At 42.9% G+C, this 21,305-nt stretch overlaps 1 protein-coding gene across 2 annotated transcripts in view; it reads right to left on the bottom strand.

Moving 5' to 3' along the window:
* The window catches only part of LOC146776042 (fatty acyl-CoA hydrolase precursor, medium chain-like), a 762,376-nt gene that overhangs the window by 492,889 nt on the left and 248,182 nt on the right, over nucleotides 1-21,305 (bottom strand). For both annotated transcript variants that reach the window (XM_085639201.1, XM_085639202.1), the window contains one exon: nucleotides 1,845-1,998. In XM_085639201.1, the coding sequence (XP_085495327.1) occupies nucleotides 1,845-1,998 (154 nt within the window). The remainder of the gene's footprint in view (nucleotides 1-1,844; nucleotides 1,999-21,305) is intronic.

Genomic DNA, 21,305 nt, shown 5'->3' with positions numbered 1-21,305 from the left:
ACTTAATAATGATGTTAAGAGGCTGTTCTGCATTCACCAAGGTTTTTCACTTGAAATTATATTGCCTACTTTTAATCAGCATTTTAGCAGTGATTATTTAAGAAATGTAATACCATGAAGAGATTTGCATCCCCTTTAATTTGAATAAGTTGGTGTTTCAGTCAAAAAGGTTTTGTTTTTCAGCTTGTGGTCACTGCCTACTCACTGGCGCAACTTAGTCACCATCGAAATCGAAGACAGCACAGCACCTAGAAACATAGACAAATTAATTAGATGGTAACCGTAGCACATCTAAGGCAAACAGGCACCTTAAACATCGGTTGTGTGCTCGCAGAGGGAGGCAAAGACAGCAGTAATTATTTCCACTTCAATAATTAGGAGCATGCATGCCCCCATCATCTTCCCCAGGGCCCAAGTCATGGCAAAAAGAAAACCAGTCACTGGGGAGATGAAATTTGCATATGCAAGGATACGAGCATGTAGGTAGCCCAGAATTCTACCACTTGCGGATCTCTGAGTTTTTAGGTAGCTCTGTGGAATTCTGTGGAGTAAAACTCCCCGAGTGGCCAGGACAACTCTGCACCCAGACCTCTCAAGCCCGGTAAAATTGAACTGACTGCTGTGACTTGGTCCTAGAGCCAGAATCACCTTTACCCTTCATGGGTACCAGGCAACTCAACATGCAAGTGACCGATTGTCACTAGTGCTGTGTCCCATTCAGCACAATGCTAAAGTTTTGCAGTATTGTTTTGCATGATTCAATTTTGATTCTAAAATCCATAACTCTGGTAATACTTTTTCGATTGACTTTCATTTTGCTGTCTACATTTATTTAAGGCTCTGCTTTATGTTTATAAATTAGTGTTGGATTTATTTTGTTTCATGTCAAATACTTATCACCCATGTTGGTACCCTGATATGCTTAACAGTTAAGCCTGGGTGCTTTTTGCCACTCTCCCAGGACTGAGCTAAGGATTTAATATTGTGAATCCAAAGACCATCTTTGGGGTATTGTGAGAGTATTGCACGGTGAAGCCGAACCAGCATCACCACATAAACTACACCTTCCTACACCAAGCCTTAAATGAGTTATTAGGGCTGACGCTAATTAGTTGTCCAAAGGTTTGGTCATATGATACCTCCAGAATTATATGACTGGCTTTTTAACTCAAAGGCAAAGTATCGTCCAAGAAAATAATGGTTTAAATAAAACAATAGTTTCATAGGATAAATCATGCCTTTGGAGTTCCAGCACAGTTTTTTAAAAAGTCCATGGGGGTTTCAAAACTGATATATTTCATTAAATAACTGAATGAACATTTGGCTAGATCCATGGTCTATAATACTAAATTGTATATTATCTGGATAGGTATTGGTAAATGCAAAGTTGGGCCTTATATCTGTTGATCATATTCATCAATCCTTTCTTATACAGCAGTGTGTTATAATTTGCCAATGATTAAGCGTTTTCTTTCTCATGGTTTTTCTTTACAGATGCAACATAAAAGTGTAAATACTATTGAGCATCTGAGATAAAGTATCATTTTTGAGTTGGGTACAAAAACTAATCAACCGAGTTTCACCAAAAATACTTGCCAAAACAGAAAGGCTGACTACGCCAGCAGATTCTCCAAATATGGAACTTCTTTTATCGCATTTTCCACTGGCTTTAGCAGTCCTTACACAAACGGGATGATTTTCCGTTATCACACAACAACAAATCAAAACATTAATTTTTACAGCTGTGATTTAAAAAAATATATATATTAGAGAGCACCTGAAATTAAGCAGGTTAATATGGTGAAGACACAACCTATGAATTGAGTTTAGGCAAATACACTTGCCAATGCAGAAACACTGAATCCTCCTGCAGATTCTCCAAATATGGTGACAGACATCGGATCCCCTCCAAAAGCTTCAATGTTCTCCTGGATCCATTGCAGAGCAGCCACTTGATCCAGGAATCCCCAGTTACCACGAGCATGTTCATCACTAGTACTGAAAGACAAAAACAATTCTGGGTATTGGTAAGATCATTTGTCGATTTCTTTTTACGAATCAATGTATTCCTGATGTTATTCACGGAATTTCTTTCCTCAGTGGGAAAACATGAATTGTGGCCACTGTGACTAAAGTAGCAAACCATATTTACTAAATTAAATTAATTTAGTGTAATAACTAGTTTGTTATCTTAATGAGTGCATCAAGTAAGTATTGATGAAAGCATTGACAGAGCACAAAAGCTAATACAATGATTGTCGTCCTATTTGCCTTCAAGTTTGCATAAGCTGCAGGTTTCTGTCGACTTTGCAGCAGGTGTCATATCCAAAAAATAAATCATATATAACCAAGTATGGAAACAGGTGGACAGTGTAAAAGTAATAGTGTGTCCACTATTCAATAACTTGACAACAGGTCTGATCAGAAAATGGACCTGTAGTGCTCAGCCTGCTATTTTATTTGTATTTGTTCTTAAAGCCATCTCCAGAAACAAGTGGAGGCACTGTCATCCTGCCGGCTTCCATCTGATCTCTTCCTTGGGTTGCTCTGCACTAGCTTCCTCATATTCTTCCTCAATCTACTACCTTACCTCGTACTGCACATTTTGATTTGGACTTCATGTCCCTGAAACCCCTCTGGTTATTTGCCATGAGAACGGTGTTCCCTTTCTTTTCTAAACTAAAAGAACACCTACATAGACCATTAAAACTGTACAGTTGTGTAACCCCACTCTAAACATGACACTTTTATTTCTAAAATTACAGCAGCTCATTGATATGTTTAAAATGTTACATCCAAACAGTGCCTGTGATTAAAATTCACTAAAGTGTGCGTGGGTTCCGTGCATAATGTGCCACTTGAACCAACCTATACCCGGCTGATGAGTTCTTATGAGGGAGAAAACGGTCCTGGGTTGTTTGTGCTCCAGTTCAGGGAGGACCTGGCCTGGCTGTTTGGGCAGAACTGGTCCTGTTGGTGCAGGGTCCAGACTGCTTTTCATGTGACTGGGTTCAAACTGAAGTGGTATGGTGTGCAAAATAGCGATGGACCAGATGCAGCCAAGTGATAACCAGTGGCTGAGACTAATTCAAGCATTCTATCCATCATTTTTTAGTATAATTCAGTGCAGTGCCCTAAGTGGGACTGCTATAGCCAGACGTGGAACCTGTGTACACAGTTGCACTGGAACCAAGCTATACCCGACTGATAAGCCCTAATAAGGGTGAAAACGGTCTTGGATTGCTTGTGTTCTGATTTAGGGATGACCTGGCAAGGCAATTTGGACTGGCCTCTTCTTACTGTAGCAGACTCAAGACTGATTTGCATATGGTTGGGCCAAACGAGGTTGCATGATGTGCAAAATGACAAATGACTGGGATGAGCCACTGAGTAATTACCAGGGGCAGACATTAATTCCAGCATTCCTTCAATCACATTTTTGTACTCTTCAGATTAAAATGCATCCCAACTTTTGTTTTGCTATCTCCTGGTCCCTACATCTGATTTACTTATTTTAAGAATGTCATTACTTTCTTTTTAAATACAAATACATGTTGGAATTTCATCCTGTAGAAAAGTGGAGTATTATGTGGTGTGGGGGTTAGACTTCACCATGTAATACTATCACAATACCCTAAAGATGATCCTTGGATTCATGCTAATAACTCCTTTTCGCAGTCCTGGCAGTGTAGCAAAGAGCAGTCAGGTTGTACTAGAGGGACATTTGTAAAGCATTTTAGAGTACCAACATGGACGATAAGTAATTGACATGGCTCAAGAGAAATATGACACCAATTTATATAAACAGAGTGTATTTTAATCTTAATTGAGGCACCAAAGTGAACAAAATTGCATACATACAACAAGAGTTATAGATTTTAGAAGTAATAGAAACTCAATGCAAAATAATACAGTGAACGTTTAACATTGCGGTCAATGAGAACAATCATTAGTAACAATTGGTCACTTGCAGATCGAGTTGTGTTGTACCCTTGGAAGGTAAAGGTGAGTGGGTCCCAGGACCAAGCCACGACAGTCAGATACATTTTACCTGGCCTGTGGAGCGTGGGTGCAGAGCTGTCCTGGCTATCCCTGGTGCTGAACAGAAGGAGATCTACTTTTACTGCTGAAATGGTGCTGCGGGAGAACAGGGTGCAAAATCTTGACAACCACATACGTGCTGACATTGGACAAAAGTCTTATCGAGTGTCCTCTAGGCGCAGCATCAAGTGAAGAGGTCAGTTGCTCGGCTATCAACCATCAAGCCTTGGTAAAAGTAATCTCAGCAGGAAGCTTCTTTGACGTCTGGAAGTCCAGAGAAACAAGGTAGTGGCCTGAAACTTTATGGAAGGCAGGACTACAGTTACCACAATGCACTGGACCATCTGCTTTTTTCCAACCCTCGGAGGGCCAATGGCCAGCGATTCTCTGGATCCGAAGCGTTGTTTTACCAGCAGTCTGCAGGGGACTAATCCTACTAGTCGAAGGGAGTCTTGGTTTGCTTCTGGCTCTCTTAGAGGTCCCTCAGTCTGGGGGAACTGACTTTTAGCCTCTGACGAGCCTTGTTCATACATTTCCAAGTACAGATGCAACAGGTCCAGAGTCTCCTTCTCTTTGTTTGTGCAAGTTCCTGTTATCAGTGATTTGGGACCCTCGTGTGTTCTCTTTAATGCAAGTTGGATCAGATCTGAGGTGGTAGGGGGTTCCTTAAATCCTAGATTTATGGAAGTTAGGGGTGTGGGCGGTTGTAGACAATGGGCAACTTGTCTCTGCAGATAGTTTGTCACTGAGGTGACCACAACTAGGGGTGTGAGTCACCTTTTCTACCCATAATTCTCTATTCTGCTACTTCTAAAGATGGCAGAAATCTAATTTTAGTGTACAGACCAGGTAGCTCATCCTGGAGTTGCAACTAGCCTTCTGGGCATGCACACCTCCTTGACTATTTTCCTGCCTGTACAGGTGCAAATGTGCCTCGGGCAAGTGGAGGGCTATTTTTTCCACTTGGAGTCAGCCCTGATTGAGATCAGAGGTGGTACAGCCTTTGAAGCTCCCCTTCTTGGTGTGCTACTTCACTAGCCTGCTTGGGAAAAGGGAGGTGTGACCTCCTTCCTGTGCAAACCTTTGTCCCTGACTCCTGAGAGTGATCACACTGACTGTCAGGAGGTCAGAATGCTGTCTTGGCAGCAGTAACCATGGAAAGTGCAGACTGTCAGCCAGAGAACAGAGAACCTGGGGTAACCAGGTGGGCAACCTCTAATGTAGCAACCTGGGTGCATGCCACATCACACAGAACACAAGATTTGTGTCAAGTGTGAGAAGGCACATTGTTTAATACCAACATGACATATTTTGGTGATACCATAATGGAGCTGCCAACATCGAGAATGCCAGTTGGCAGCTAATGTTACCCTATGGACTGCTACAGCTTATAGGGAACGGCATTATAGGGACATATAAGCTTGCACTTAAATGTCCTCACCTTTGATATAATGGACCCTGCCTTCTGGGCACTCACGGTGGCACAAAACCGTGTTGCAGCCCTGGGGACCCTTTCATCTCATATGCCTTGGGTAACCCAGATATCACATAATTGGAACTTATAAGGGGGTAAAGTCTTTGCCAATTAGGGTTACCAATTCATACATAACATTTTTGGAACAAGAGCACTGCCACTGGGGCCTGTGTAGCAGGCTCCAGTGGTCTGTAGGATTTGAAAACCTGCATCTACTGATCCAAATAGGGGCAGAAAGTGGGGGCATCAGCAAAATGCCCTGTTTTCTTGCACATCCTCTTTATTCCCCAACTCTAGTGTTGTTTTCCTTGTTCTATTTAAGCACAATTCTCTGAGGAAAGACTTGCCGCTTATGCCAACCTACCAATAGTAATTTCCAGATTCTGGACAGAAACCTTATTTTACACTTAGGGTCCTATTTAGAGTTTGGCGGACAGGGAACTCTGTCAGAAACTTGACATTTTTCCTATTTACCTCTTACAAGTGCATTATAGTCAATGTCCCTTTTAATATGATGAACCGGACATCCTCTATATTTGTTATGGGATCCCAGTGCACAAAACTGCATTCAGGGACCTTAACAGCTTATATAGGATGTTATGTATGTGTTATTCCATTAACAAAAGTGATGGATAGCATGTCTGCCTTATTACAAGTGCATTATATCGTAAGGCATTTGAAGCAACGTACAAGGGATATTCATCACATTTCTCTAGGAGTTTAAGGTCAATAGTCAGTCAGTCAGTCAAAAAGCTTTTAATATCGGTAAAAAACCATAAAAAGACATAAATACAAATTTGCAATAAAAATAAAGCACAAGTGGAGCTAAAAACATATATATTTAAAAGAATCATACATTGTAGTCCTAACACACGAGAGATTCATATCACAGTGTAGACAGTTCTCAATGTCTCCATCTCTTTAATCATCGGAATCCTCTTCCAGGCATCATCAACTCCCAAATCATCTTGATGGGTGACACAATGCTGCTCAACTAGATGAAGAATGGATTGTTGAAGGCGAGTAGCAACACCATCATTCTTGCCCAGCATTACAGACACCCCATAGGATGTCAACATGACCATTTTCATAAGGTCCTACTCACTGGCAGAGTAGAATTCTTTCATAGCAGTAGTGATAGTTTCAGCATTACAACTAGTCAGCTTCGCTATGCCCACGTACTGTGTTTTTAGCTCTGTTGATGTTACAGGTTGGAACTTGAAGTACAGAATAAGCATTTTTATAACAGAAATATCTGTGCCCTCATCAATTATCAATGTGTGATACAGAGTGTTGTGAAGTTCTGCCATAGCTTTACAGTGTATTGATGGCCTCAAAAATCAAAAAACTCCAAGGCATAGTTCTTGCTCCTCCAGACGTCTGGTATCTTCACATGCAAAGCTAGGTGGCCATAGATGTCTTAGACATACAATATTGAAGTATTCATCTTGAACGCCTGCAATACATTGTTGATAAGAATCTTATCTCCTCAGGCAGGGATCTTTATTGTTCAACCACTTCTATTCTGCCCGATTTGTTGGTGTCAGTGTCTGTCAGGATTGCTCACACTCCATAATCAATCCTGGCAGCAGCACTTTTGTTTCTCAGTTTCTCACTATCACTAAAGCAAACTCATGAACTTTGCTTATTAGATGACATTTCATGTTATCCAGTTTCCAGCCATCACTCTATTTCTTCCCTGTAGAAAAGTCCACAGCAGTCTTGGCTTTGGCATACGCTTTACAAATCAAGCCCATGTCTGGACTGTATTGAAATAGTTTCCTGAGTTGCACATGAACCTTGCTTCGTTACTTATGTGTCTCAGCCTCCACAATTTCTTTCATCAACTCTTCCTTGAATACAAGGCAACATTTCTTCCTTTGTGGTGAGGCACCACACTCTGCAGAAGTTATAGCTTTGTGATATCCGGTTTTAGCCTGCTTTGCCACAAAGCCTACAAAATAGCGGAGCATGGCTAAAGTTGGTGCCTATGCTCATGAATGCAATCGTTCACACAGTACTGAGGCATCACTGGCAAAATGTAGAGTGTATTTACCTGGGTTTTTCTGTTCTCTGACATGCCCTTCCAAACTTAAATGTAGCACTGTCCATACAGCTTGCAATAGAAGTAAAGATTGTTACAGCACATTGTGATACAGCAATATACAATATGCACCACAAGGGAACTCTAGTAAAAGAATTGCCCATTGTTGTCTTGTACTCACGTATGCCCGTTAAATTGTGTGTGTGTGGTACTGTCTGCGAAACCTGCAACAGAAGAAAACATGGGAACTGTATGTTCTAATATTACAATGTGCAAGGTGCACTACTGCTAACCTCCACCAGACAATTACCTGTTTGTTCTGCTTGTATTCACGTATGGCCATTCAAATATGTGTGTGGTTCTGTCTGCGACACCTGAAACAGAGGAAAGCATGGGAAAAGTATGTTGTTATACTACAATGTACAAAGTGCACCACAGTTTAACTCTATAAAACAGTTACCTGTTTGTTCTGCCTGAACTCACGTCTGACTGTGCAGCTGTATCCATAGTAGGGTCTCAAAAACCTACAAAAGAAAAAGGGTGCAGATTGTGAATCTCTTTACCCAGGAACCCCAAAATGCAACTAGGAACATGAACATAATTACCTTTTCTTTGTGGGTACTCACGTCTAACCATTCAAATCCAAATACCTTACGACTGCAAACCTGCAATTGAAGCAAGATCTTTAGCAAAGGCTCTAAGAGTTACGAACAATGTATGTGACTGTTCCGGGGACTAAAATAGGAAAAGTGACCAAATAGTTACCTGGGATTCCAGTTTAGGCCAAACAGGCATGTGCCCATGTGATTCTTTATTAGCATCCATTACTCTAAACTCGTCTATAAATCTGCATTGTGTGTTTCACCTTCTGTGATGCAGCTTTTCCCTGGCATTCAGACTGCGCAAGTGGTTGAGTTGGGTGTACTAGGAAATTTACAAGGAGGACTGAGTGACACACAAGCTTTCAAAAGATCCCACATGGACAGGAAGCAGCAAGTGGTGTGCAACAAATATATTAAAAGACTTTCTAATAAAAAAAGTTACTTCTGTAACACTTCTATTTTCTTGTATCACCTTCACAAAACGAATCCCCGACACACAATCCTGTGATTCACCGGCATTTCCCCAACCTTTTGCCATGTCAAGTTTTAACAGCTGTGCGTCTAATTCATACAATTTGCATGTAATCACAATTACAACAGACCATGGCCACTCGCAAATATTTTCCCATCGGCAAAAAATGTTTGGTCATGGTGTGATGGAGGGCCGCCCTGATGCCGGCAGGTTGGTGGTCAGGGAGTTTGGAGGTGTTGTTATATTTAGTGGCTGTTTTAAAGTGCACAATGTGGTATCAGAAAACTTTAGATCGATCCTTGCTTCCCCGCTTGACCAAGCTGTGTGGTCCTTGGCAACTGTTTTATATCACTTTTGCTCCTGCATTCCCATCTGTTGCCCACTGTGTGTTTAGTATCACATGCGCAGGACATAATTAAATAGTGGGAGAAGAATAATTTCCCAACCTACTGAAAACATGCTGTAGTCACAAAACATCTGGTTGCCAGATATGAGTTTTTTTGTTTTTAAATTCCTCAAAATATTTTTTTTTATTGGAAAAAAAACAGCAACATCATTCTCATCTCAAAATACATAATTCCTATTACTGGTTCATACATATTATTCCTAATACATATTAATTATTAAACATCCTTGGAACAGCATGTAGTTAATAATGCCAGGCCTTGGCAGTGAACTCTGCTCTATTCACGGAGTTTGCAGAGTTTTCTGCAGTCCACGGAGCTCGGGAGTGCAGAAAACACTGCTTCGCGTAGTGCAGGGAAACTTTTCCCTGCTTGTGAATGGTAAATTTGCGAGCGCAAACTGCCGCTTAGGGAGAATTTCTTCCTGAGGGGCAGGAAGATCAGCGCGAATGGCAGTTCACACTGCACTCAGCCACTTGTGGAACTCCATGGAGTTTTTGTCACTTCGTGGAGTTCCGCGTGGCAAAACTACGCGAACTACGCCCAGGCCTGATAACTCATGAGAATGTTTCTTCTAAATAATCAAAAAATATTAAAATACTTAGCAATAAAGCATTTTCAAATGTCAAATAATCAAAAATAATTATTCATAAGATGTCTCAATACATATCTTTGGCCACACTATAAAAACTGAACTATTGGATCATTAAAATATTATACACAGCAGCACTTATGTCATAGCTTCTTTACTTTAAACCAGACGCCCTCTGCCAGCTAGACCAAATTTTGTTAAAACACCTAATAGCATTCACTCTCTTTGCATAGAGAAACCTGGCGATACACTTTATCCATCTTATTACAGCAGTGATTCATGGTTGTTATTTTAATCGACTTCCAATTTGCCAAAATCAATGACTTGGCAACCAAAGATGCTATAAAACAAAGCCAATTCAATTCAGTAGTCAAATTATGAGCACATGACGGGACGCCATCGGATCAGTTGGAATCACTCTTTCTGCTCAATTACATATTTTGGAAAAGATCCTTGTCCAGAACTCATTAAATTTAGGACAGGTGAATATCATATGAAGCTAGTCTGGGCTGCGATCTACATCTAAAGCAAGAGTGATTAGCAGCGTGGTACATTTTTAAAAAATTTGCAGGGGTATAGTAGAGCATCCATTTACAATAGAAGCTCATACTCTTAAAACTGGCCGCTCGGATAGCTTTTCTATACAAACAATTATAATAATTCCACTGTGCCTTTCTGATACTACAACCTGAAATATTACTTATGGTGTTAATGTGCTTCGATATTAATTTAAATCCTGAATGTTGATGCCGAAGTCTGTACCAGTTGCTGTTTCCCCTGAGCCGTGAAATGAAAAAAGTTTGTCCTATTTTCTCAAAAGTAATGTTCGGCTCAACCGAATGACACAAACAAACATGTTTAATTTGAGTACAGCTAAAAAATAGTGTTTGATCCAATGATCTATGTTCGCGAATACGTTTTTGCCAAGAAATAAAACAATTATTGTGAAAAAAATCACTGCAAGTACGAAATCCAATATTTGCCCAACGTGTTAGTATAGAGCGCCCCAAGCTCAAACCTAAACCTACACATGCCTTTAACTTCATATGGAATCCTATATTCTTGCCAAATATAACTGGTGCGTTCTACTACTACTTTTGGTAGTCTTGAAATTCTAAATATAGGAAGATCACAGGAGATAATAGAACGATGGCTCGCAGACATTAAAGTCCCAACCCTAACAGAAGCCCAGGCGGATTCAATCAAAGTGGCCATTACTTTATTTGAGGTAAAACACACTATTAAATCCCTTCCCAATGGCAAAGCTTATGGTAAAGACGGATTGCCAGCCAAATTTTATAAAACATTTTATTAACAGTTAGCACCTTTTTTGGTGTGTTTATTTAGTCAGATTTTGCAAGGATAGTGTCCCCAGTTCATTCTCAGAGTCCATGGTGATCAGCTTTCTAAAAAAGGAGAAGCCTGAACTTGATCCAAATTCGTACAACCCTATTAGTCTCTTTAATACTGATTATAAACTGTTTACCAAAATTATGGCCAAAAGAGTTGCAGCTGTAGCGCAAATTATTGTTCATCAAGATCAGAATGGCTTTGTGCCAGGGAGATTGATAACTTCAAACTCAATTTTTTATTTCAAGCTACAGATCTTTTTTTCAATGGAGCAAATTAAAACCACTGCCATTATGCTAAATGCTGAGAAAGCGTTTGATTTAGTGTAGTGGAGAGTACTTTTTGCAATACTTCATAAACTTGCTTTTCCAGCTATTTTTTTGTCGATGTTACAAACATTATATTCAGGGGCTAAGGCAACTATGATGATGAATAATATTTCAGCGGGAGACATAAATATTAGTTGTGGTACTCTTCAGGGATGCCCGATGTCACTCACATTGTTCGCTCTATTTATAGAACCTTTGGCATGTGCTCTTTTTTCGAATTGATCCATTAAACCACCTTTTAGGGCTACGTCAAAACTTAAGCTATATGCGGATGATATGGTTTTGTATTTAAAGGCAGAAAAGTATAATGTTTGACATGCTTTTAAATAGGATTTCTGAATTCAGGGCCATAGGGGGCTATAAAATTAATCAAGTAAAATCTAAAGCTCTAATTTTAATAGTTTCCCTGCGATATTACCATTTGTTATGCAACCGTCTTTTTCAGGTACATGTCCAATTAGCTCTATTGAGATTAAGGTACCTACAAATTATAGTGATTTATATGTGCTAAATTATGCTCCTTTATTAATTAAAGTTTGTGCATTACTTAATCATTGGAACTAAATTTCTTCTCCAATCATCGGCCTCACATCTCTTATAAAAATAAATTTATTACCACAATTTCTGTTTGCATTTTCAAATGTACCAATTAAGCTAACAAAGGCTTTTTTTGGAGCCCTCGAAGGCGAAATTCAGTCTTTTATATGGAAGTCAAAGCGACCTAGGGCCAAATTGTTAGTACTTTCTTTATCTCCAGAGGAGGGAGGGATAACCCTTTCTTGTCTAAGAAGGATGTATGACGTTACAACGCATGCTATTACAACGCATACCTTTACAACGCATTTTTTACAACGCAACATCCACTACAACGCATTCCATTACAACGCAGGACACTACAACGCATTTTTAAAAACTACCTTTACAACGCATTCCATTACAACGCATACTACCTTTACAACGCATACCATTACAACGCATAATATTACATTGCATTTAAGGTAAGTATTGGATAGTATAGGGGTATAAATTACTATTCTTACTCCAGGGGGTGCAACAGTAGGAAAGTGTTGGATAGTATAGGTGTAAAAATTACTATTCTAACTCCAGGGGGTGCAACAGTAGGGCAAGTGTTGGATAGTATAGGAGTAAAAATTACTATTTCTAACTCCAGGGGGTGCAACAGTAGGGCAAGTGTTGGATAGTATAGGGGTAAAAATTACTATTCTAACTCCAGGGGGTGCAACAGTAGGGCAAGTGTTGGATAGTATAGGGGTAAAAATTACTATTCTAACTCCAGGGGGTGCAACAGTAGGGCAAGTGTTGGATAGTATAGGGGTAAAAATTACTATTCTAACTCCAGGGGGTGCAACGGTAGGGCAAGTGTTGGATAGTATAGGGGTAAAAATTACTATTCTAACTCCAGGGGGTGCAACAGTAGGGTAAGTGTTGGATAGTATAGGGGTAAAAATTACTATTCTAACTCCAGGGGGTGCAACAGTAGGGCAAGTGTTGGATAGTATAGGGGTAAAAATTACTATTCTTACTCCAGGGGGTGCAACAGTAGGGTAAGTGTTGGATAGTATAGGGGTAAACATTACTATTCTACCTCCAGGGGGTGCAACAGTAGGGCAAGTGTTGGATAGTATAGGGGTATAAATTACTATTCTAACTCCAGGGGGTGCAACAGTAGGGCAAGTGTTGGATAGTATAGGGGTAAAAATTACTATTCTAACTCCAGGGGGTGCAACAGTAGGGCAAGTGTTGGATATAATAGGGGTGAAAATTACTATTCTAACTCCAGGGGGTGCAACAGTAGGGTAAGTGTTGGATAGTGTAGGGGTTTTAATGTAATATTATGCTTTGTAATGGTATGCGTTGTAAAGGTAGTATGCGTTGTAATGGAATGCGTTGTAAAGGTAGTTTTTAAAAATGCATTGTAGTGTCCTGCGTTGTAATGGAATGCGTTGTAGTGGATGTTGCGTTGTAAAAAATGTGTTGTAAGTGTAGTGCGTTGTAAAAGTTGCGTTGTAAAGGTTGTATACCTCTAACAACATACTATCCGGCCACTCTTATAAGTTGGCTGATCTCAGCTTAAAAAAATATAGCTGTTGGAGATGATTACCATCTATATATTACACCCAAGATATGGAGTGGTGCACCACCTGATGTATAGACAAAGTTGTTTTTCAACAAGTCTTTTATAGTCTTTCTTAGGTTTTCTTAAGCAGTCTTTTATTGCAAAAAAATCCAATTTCAGGAAATTGTCAGCCAACGCGTTTCGTTCATTACAACAAACTTCCTCAGGGCTGTAAATTTCAATATTGAATACATAAATATATGTACAGAAACAAACATGCATATATACATGACACAAGACTTAGGTGACACAGAGGTGAGTATGGAAAACGGAAACGGTGAAGGTAGAGTGGTCAGTGATGCCTGTGAGGCAGAGTTCCGTAAGGTAAGCAGGGGTGGATAGTGCAGGGATGTTGTGGGAGCGGGAGGTTTGGTGAATTGAGAGTGAAGGTGGAAGTTGGGAAAAAAGGAAGAAAAAACAGGGGAGAACAAGGTGGTTGGAAGGAAATATATACTTGGAAAAGAAAAAGGGAAAAAATAAATGTATATGTATATGTACTTGGGATAAGTAGGGCAAACAATAATAACCCAGTCATTACAGTCAGTGTATGGATAAAGACATAGGGGCAGATTTATGAGCCCCTTGCACCACTTTTGCGTCACTTTTCCCATGTTAAAAGTGACGCAAAAGTGGCGCAAGGGGCTCATAAATCTGCCCCATAGTGTTTGTTGTTAACACCCATTCACTTTTTGGTTCATTCTCACTGTAATATTGATGTATAAAGTACACGGTGTGTCCCAATGGTTGTCTCCTAGATGTGATTGCTAAGTAAAAGCAGAGTACCAGGGTGAGCAGAGACCAATTCTGTGGTCTGGTGCATTGTACGTCAGGTTAAGAACAGTATAAAAAATAATAAATAGGCCATGAGCAGAGACCTATTCTGTGTGTTGCGGCTTTACAAGGCAGGTTTTGAACAATAGAATGATTGAATAGGCCGCCAAGGGATAGAGAATATAAAATATAAAAAGCTAGAAGTTTAGGAAAAAGAAGTTGTATGGCGTAAGGTATATGCAGAGAGACATTCCTCCATCTAGTAAAAATGATCCGCATGGACCGATGTCCCTCAGTAAGAAAACAGAAAAACAGAAACAGAAACAGGAGGAGTACATACCATGGGATTATGTGGCTTCTCATATATAATAAGTACAGTGGTCTGTGTGGGCCTCCTTGATAAGGGCTCGCGATCTGGTCGGAAAAAGACAAAAGATGAGTGACCATCCATCACGATCCTAATCATGTGCAGAGCATGGATACGTGCAAAATCTGGATGCCGAAAAAAACGCGCGGGTCAGTGGGAGTGTTGGAGAGGGAGTACGTTGTGGATGATCACTGAGTTCGAAAAAAATGGTCAGATACTGTGTACTTTACGGTGGCTGGATAGGTGGCAGCTGGAACAACTAGCTGTGGTGGTAACAGTATAGGCAAAAAGTGTGAGAGAGTCGTATGGGATAATAACACAGCAAGTGGTGCACTTGAAGAAGTCAACCGGGCGGGGTAGATGCGGGTTGGCATGCTGTGTTGGCGGGAAGTACTAAAATTAGGTAAAAACATGGGCTGGTATGGCGCCAACCGGGCAGGGTAGGTGCGGCTTGACGTTCCGTATTGGCAGAGAGCATGAAAGAATCTATAAGTGCAAATGAGGGCCATATAGTTTGGGGGTAACGGGACCGTGTTGAAAATAAATTAAAATAAAATGCGCTAACATGAGAGCAATGCTGCGGCCAAAGTGAATATAAACAATTCTGAAGTGCAAAAGAGGACCAGAGATTGTGGAAGCAGTCGAACAAAAAATAATAAAATAAATAATACATAATGAATGCGCTCCCTAGAGAGCAATGCTACGGCCAAAGTCAGCTGAGGTGAAGGGTGAAGGCTTCGCTAGGGATCAAGCGCATTTAGAAACGTACCTGTGGGACACAATATCTGCAGCCTTCTGCTCCGTCCAGTCTATTTTCCTCCCTGTCCTCCCGCCTCTCCTTGTTTTCTTATAATCTTTTTTGCCTGTCTGTCGCCTATGCGTAATCTTTCCAGTTCCCTTTGGAAGCTGGAGGTACCGTCCTCTAAAGGGACTGTGGGCTGTGCCCTGCTGGGGGTGGTGCTTTCATTGGAGGCCAGTGAGCTGCTACTCACAGATTTGGTCTCCAAGCTTTCTTCTCTGTCCCTCTTTCTGTCGCCACTATTTATAGGGTTGTCATATTTCCTGGCAAAAGTGTAAATTCGTCCATCCCTGTAATCATGGTCATCGCTTCTAATCTTTCCCAATTTTTTTATCTCGAAGATATAGGTGCCGATTAGGATCCTGGAGAAACCGGGTACGAACCGTCGGACGGAGGGTTTTCTCCGTCCGACTCGTACCCGGTTGCAAAACTATACAAACATGCAAGTACGATTCGCACGGAAACACTGTTTCCGTACGATTCGTACAAAACACCAACCGAGAAAAAAAACATACAAATGACATCCGGAAAAGCGCCGACGTGACGTCGGGACGTATGCAGCCTGCGTTCCACGAACCAGGAAGTACGATTCGCACTGACGTCATCCCGCGCGGAGAATATTTTCCGGCAGCCAAAAATTGCCAGGAAATCAGGACGACGCGCACAAGGAGCACCTGTACGCGACGGACAGACATGGACCCGAACCTACGTGTCATCCCGGCCCTCATAGCAGTCGACCTCCTCTACAGGTACCCACTACCGACGCAGATGCCGCAGAAGGTCAGAACAACACCCAGGGGCAAAGGGGTGGGGGGGCAGTGAGGTTCTGCAGCGATCCGAACCCGTGTATTCGGTATCGTAGTACTGACACGATTTTGGTATCAATGAACCGTAAATTATCCATTTAATATATGACAGTGTTTTCGCTGCGCTACGAGCATGAATTCACTGAGAAATAGGGCATTCTGTTGTAAAGCCATGGCATCCATTTTAGACACGGCACCCATTTTGTTTCTTGCCCTCACATAGTCAATGAACGAGCAATGACCCCGGCAGAATCACCTTGTTAAGGACACGTAAGCCCGAGCCCGAGGAAGCTGACGCTGCGTGACTAGGCAGAATCAAGCTGCCTCCCCTGCCTGAGGCCAGCCCTGCTATACCGGTTCTCGTGTCCATTGTCCTGATTGAGAGGCCAAAGACGGTAGCCATGCCCGTTTATGATCCATAAACATCTCTATCCTACTTTTCTATCTCCTACACCTGGCTCTGCTCCTCTCCTTCTGGGCTTTTACAATGGGGAGGATACGATTTTTATGATGGGGAGGATCGGTCAAAGAATGGGAAACTGACAAAGGGACTTGATCGAATACTGAAAACCTACGACTAATTATTGTTTGGTGTACGTTTATTGTCTGTTTGGGATACCGGGTTGGGCATGAAAGTTATTCGTGTAATGTTGCCTGAAGGCATATTTTATGTATTTAAGGTGCAACCCACTTTTTGCAAATCGAACAGTCTCGTAGATTCTGCCTTTGTGTGGTTCCTATGACTTCTGTGTCCCTGCAGTAAATAAACCTTGGTCTTTGACGCCACCATCGAGAAGCCCGCGTCTCTGTTTATTTGTGCACCAAGACAGGAAGGAACTCAGGGGTCTTCGGGTGTTGTTTCCCTGACACCTCTGGACTCTTAAAAGTCCAGAACCTCAAATTGGCGCCCAACGTGGGGCGACGTCATCCGGTACCGGTCCAAAGCCTGAAAATTTCGAGGAGCTTCGTGTGAAGATTCCGGAGGGAGGCACCCCGCTTCATCGATCCCTGTATGTCGTAAAAGTGGCCCGACGATCTCTTCCACGAGGGTTCCCGTTCCTAGACGGCTACAGAGGACCGCTGCCCTGACTGTCACCCTGTCTTGGACCCGAGGTGCAGACCTTAGTACGGCGAGACGTAGACGGGTTCTCCTTGGTGATGTCTTCCTTATTTCAGTTAAGTATTAAGTGGGTTGTGCTTTGTTGCTCTTGTTTTGTTCTCTGGATACGTTTGTTTTTTAATTCGTAGATTATCATTGGTTGCTCTTGTTAAGATAATCTTTGTTTTGGTATTGGTTCATTTGGTAGGCCTAAGTTCTTTGCGCATTTTTGTTGGAATCTGTCCTTAGTTTATAATGACTAACAGTAGTAATTGTTTCCTGTCCTGGTTAAGTTGCAACGGGGATTCCCGGTTAGAGGATCCGTGTTCGGTTCCTCCAATTGGAACTCCTACATATGAGCTTTATTGTAAACACGGTGTAGGTCCTATCGCTTATAATGAAGTATGGGTCCGTTACACCAGGAAAGATGGTTTCCTTAGTTGGCCACCGCATGGTAGCTTTGAAACCGAAATTCTAGACAATTTAGAGATGAAGTTGTTTAAAAAGAAAGCCCGGCCGGCAATGTTTGATTCTTTTCGCGTATGGCGTAAAGAAGCTAAACAGAGAGAAATTAGGAAGATGAAGAAGGAACAGAAAGAGAAAGGGTTGACATTAATGGAATCTGCTAGACAGTTACATGTCAACGAGACTGAGAAAACAATAGAGATGGCGAATAGAAAACATAATTTGGCGATTGATAAATGCTACCCTGTCTTGCCATCTTGTCCTGCTAAGCCGATAGAGGACTGCGAAAAGGATCCTCTGTTGTCTTATCTGTTGAGATCACCTCCACCGTATGCACAGGGTAATACAGCACCACAGTTACCACCTGTTGTGCAGCCAGCTGCTGGTCAGCCTGAAATAGTTGCTCCACTTCCTTTGATTCAAGCTCCTGTCCTTCCAGTGGTAAATGTTCCCTCGGCACCCCCTCTTCCTGGGTTGCCTATTCCGCCTGTGCCTGTCGTTTCGCAAACTGCTTTACCTACTACTCCCACCCTTACCATTTCATCTGCTCCAGCTTCCCTGTTCCCGAACTCTGTAAACATTCTGACTCCGCTTTCTGTTCGTCGGAAAATAACCGACTCTGTAACTAATATCCTAACTCCTCTCTACAGGTCTTTAATTGGGACCCCCGTTTCTGACTCTACACAGAGACGTAGCCAGTTTCCTGGTCCTCAGGAATGAGAAATGTTGGATTCGACAGCTCTCAGATGGATGTCGAAAGCTGCGAAGTATGATGCACGAAGAGTGTCAGATACGTTTATGCAATGGAATGAACCAACTCAGCGTTATGTCTTTGACGTGATGTGTTCTCTTTTGCATGAGGAATGGGATGATGATGACTCGGATTCCGTCCCCTCTGATTTGATAAATATTCAGCAAAAGTTCGCCGCAGGAATGGTGATAGGTTCAGAAGTAAGGGAAGCGTTAGAACTGATTTTAGCTTATAGGGATGATTCTCCTCTTCGGTCTGCAATGGGTTCTGATGGTTCTCCGATTACTAGGAAAAGACGAGGTCAATATCCGATGAGGGAAGTTCCGCCGATATGGCGCAAAGCCGTTCAAGCTGATGCGGCTCAGGGCATTGCAGCTGCTCCGGCGCATTTCCATAGAGTGTGGATACACATACCTTGGAAGCGGGCAGAAGTGTTAGCAGTAAAACAGGCATTGCCGGACCCACGTAAGAATCCTGCTGGTTACTATAAAGAGTTAACGCAGACGGTTCAAGCGTGTGTCATGAATTTGGCAGACATCGAAATGCTATTTGGCAATGTAGTGCCACAGCCTATATGGGCCAAGATTCGGCAAGAGAACCACCCAGTCGCCTTAGGAGGTGATTGGCCAGCTATTGTAGCGGCAGACACGCAACAAGTTGGTGGTGCTAAACCCGAGCCTCTGATTGCTGCTTTACCTGGCAGAATAATTAATCTGATGAAAACGCTGATGCCAGCGTTACGGGTCAATTGGGATAAACTATCAGCATGCAAGCAAAAGAAGGACGAAAGCGTCTCTGACTTCTTCACTAGATTTGAAGAGACCTTCGTAGACCACAGTGGGCAAGATATGAGTACTGAGGGAGGTCAGAGGTTGTTTGTCGACAAGTTTGTGTTTAATTTACTGCCTGAGCTTAGTAACAAGTTAAAGGATTCTGAGAGTGCATGGGCAGTGTCAACGACAGCACAGATACTTGCAACTGCTCAGTATTACGAGAATAGAGAGAAAGAAGAGAAGGAAAAGTCAGAAAAGAAAACAAAAGATTTGAAGACTAAAGTTCTTTTGCAACAGGCATACCCGCCTCGCTCAATTCAGTCCGATTCGCAGCAGCGACCCCAGTTCCAGCCACAGCCACAGTTCCAACAAGGGACGCCCCAAAGATTTAATTTGAATTGTCACCTGCCTCCTCCTGGGTGTCCGGTACACCGTGTCCCTCCTGGTCAGCCTAGCTGCGTTGTGGTGGTGGGGCAGGGATCCTGGGTGTCTCCTGGGATGTGGCAGGAGTGAGGGTAGTGGTTGGCCCAGTTGTACCTGACGCAGGTGCTGCAGGTGGTTGGACACCAGAGGGGCCAGGTTGGTCGGGGTCGTCCACAGAGTGGTGAGAGTCGTCGCTGCCGGTGGGATCGTCATCCCGCAGAGCCACGTCCTGTGAGTCTTCCCCCCCAGTGTTGGGGGGTGATCCACGACGTTGACCTGTGTGTGAGAGAGACAATGTTATTTTTGTTCCATGCAACATCCATGTTTCATTCGTTTCAAAGTTGGCACATTTCCTCTGGGTATTTGGATATGTCTTGCATTCCACTCACAGTGCACTTGTGCATGGGTATGTCCCTTGGCCACAGCTTTTGAGACGTCACCTATGTGTGACACAGTCTTACTTGCTGCGTCAATTGTGACTGCAGTCAGCAGTGGAGTGTGCAGGTGTGGCAAGCCATGCATGGGCGCCTTCCGTGTTGCACTGTACGTGGGCACATGGAGTTGTTCCACACACTTATATAATGCAGGTAGCTGGCGTTGTGCTCGTGCACAGGTTGAGACATGGCCCAGTGTTTTGCCATGGAGAAGAGAGGGGGATTCAGGCACTGGCCACCCTTATCTACATGCACGCAGTCCACCTGCTGACGAGCAGACATTCCCACACCACCCAAGGCTGAATTGGTCTCCTTGTGTATCCCTTTCTCACTCCCTCTCTGTCCCCCTCTCCCTCCCTCCCTGTGTCAGCCTCCTTCCTCTGTCCGTCTCCCTGTGTCTCCCTCCCTCTCTCTCCCCCTCTCCCTCCCTCTGTGTGTCACCCTCTGTCACCTCAGCCCAGCTTCCTAGGCACACACTTTGTGCAGATCTTTGAATGGCCCTTGGCTTGTTTATGTGAGTTTGTTTCTGATCTCCAGGCACCCATTGGGTGTAGTGTCTGTGTCTGCGCTGCTGCTGTGGTGGTGTGTGCTGCCACTCTTTCACAGTGTTGGCTGTTCATTGGCTGCTGTCATGTGCAAAAAGTGCCTTCACCCCCATGTCTTCATGCAAGGTGTCCGCCATTTGCAGGTAAGTCTTTCCTGTGTGGGGACACACTGTTTGTCTGGCTGTGACCTAGGCCATATGGGCAGAGGGCATTGTTGTCTGCTTCTGAGTTGCACTATGTGATTTTTTAGGCCCACACTCCCGTCATCCGGGTTACCGTGTCTTGTCTTGGTGTTTTCTGTGGCCTGTGACTTGGCATTGTCTAGCTGGGTGCATGGTGGCGCTAGTGGCATGTGCGTGTTTATGGAGTGTGGTTGAGTCATGCGATAGCTTTGGGGTGGTTGCGTGTATGATTGTGAGTTTGGTTGTGGATGATGTTCCCCCCATGTGAGGTGAGTTGTTTGTGTACTAACCAGGCTCTCGGAGTCCTTCTACTCCCTCCACTGCCACCACCGGCAGTATGGCCATCACCTTCTCCTCCCAGGGATGGTATTGTACGCGTCTGCGGGCCGGCCCTCCTCAAGTGATGTTGGCCTGGTTGTGGTCGTCGGTCATTTTGCGGCGGACC

Source organism: Triturus cristatus, chromosome 12 (genome assembly GCF_964204655.1).
Source record: "Triturus cristatus chromosome 12, aTriCri1.1, whole genome shotgun sequence".
In the NCBI taxonomy this organism is placed as follows: domain Eukaryota; kingdom Metazoa; phylum Chordata; class Amphibia; order Caudata; family Salamandridae; genus Triturus; species Triturus cristatus.
This window is presented reverse-complemented; position numbering and strand designations above follow the sequence as displayed.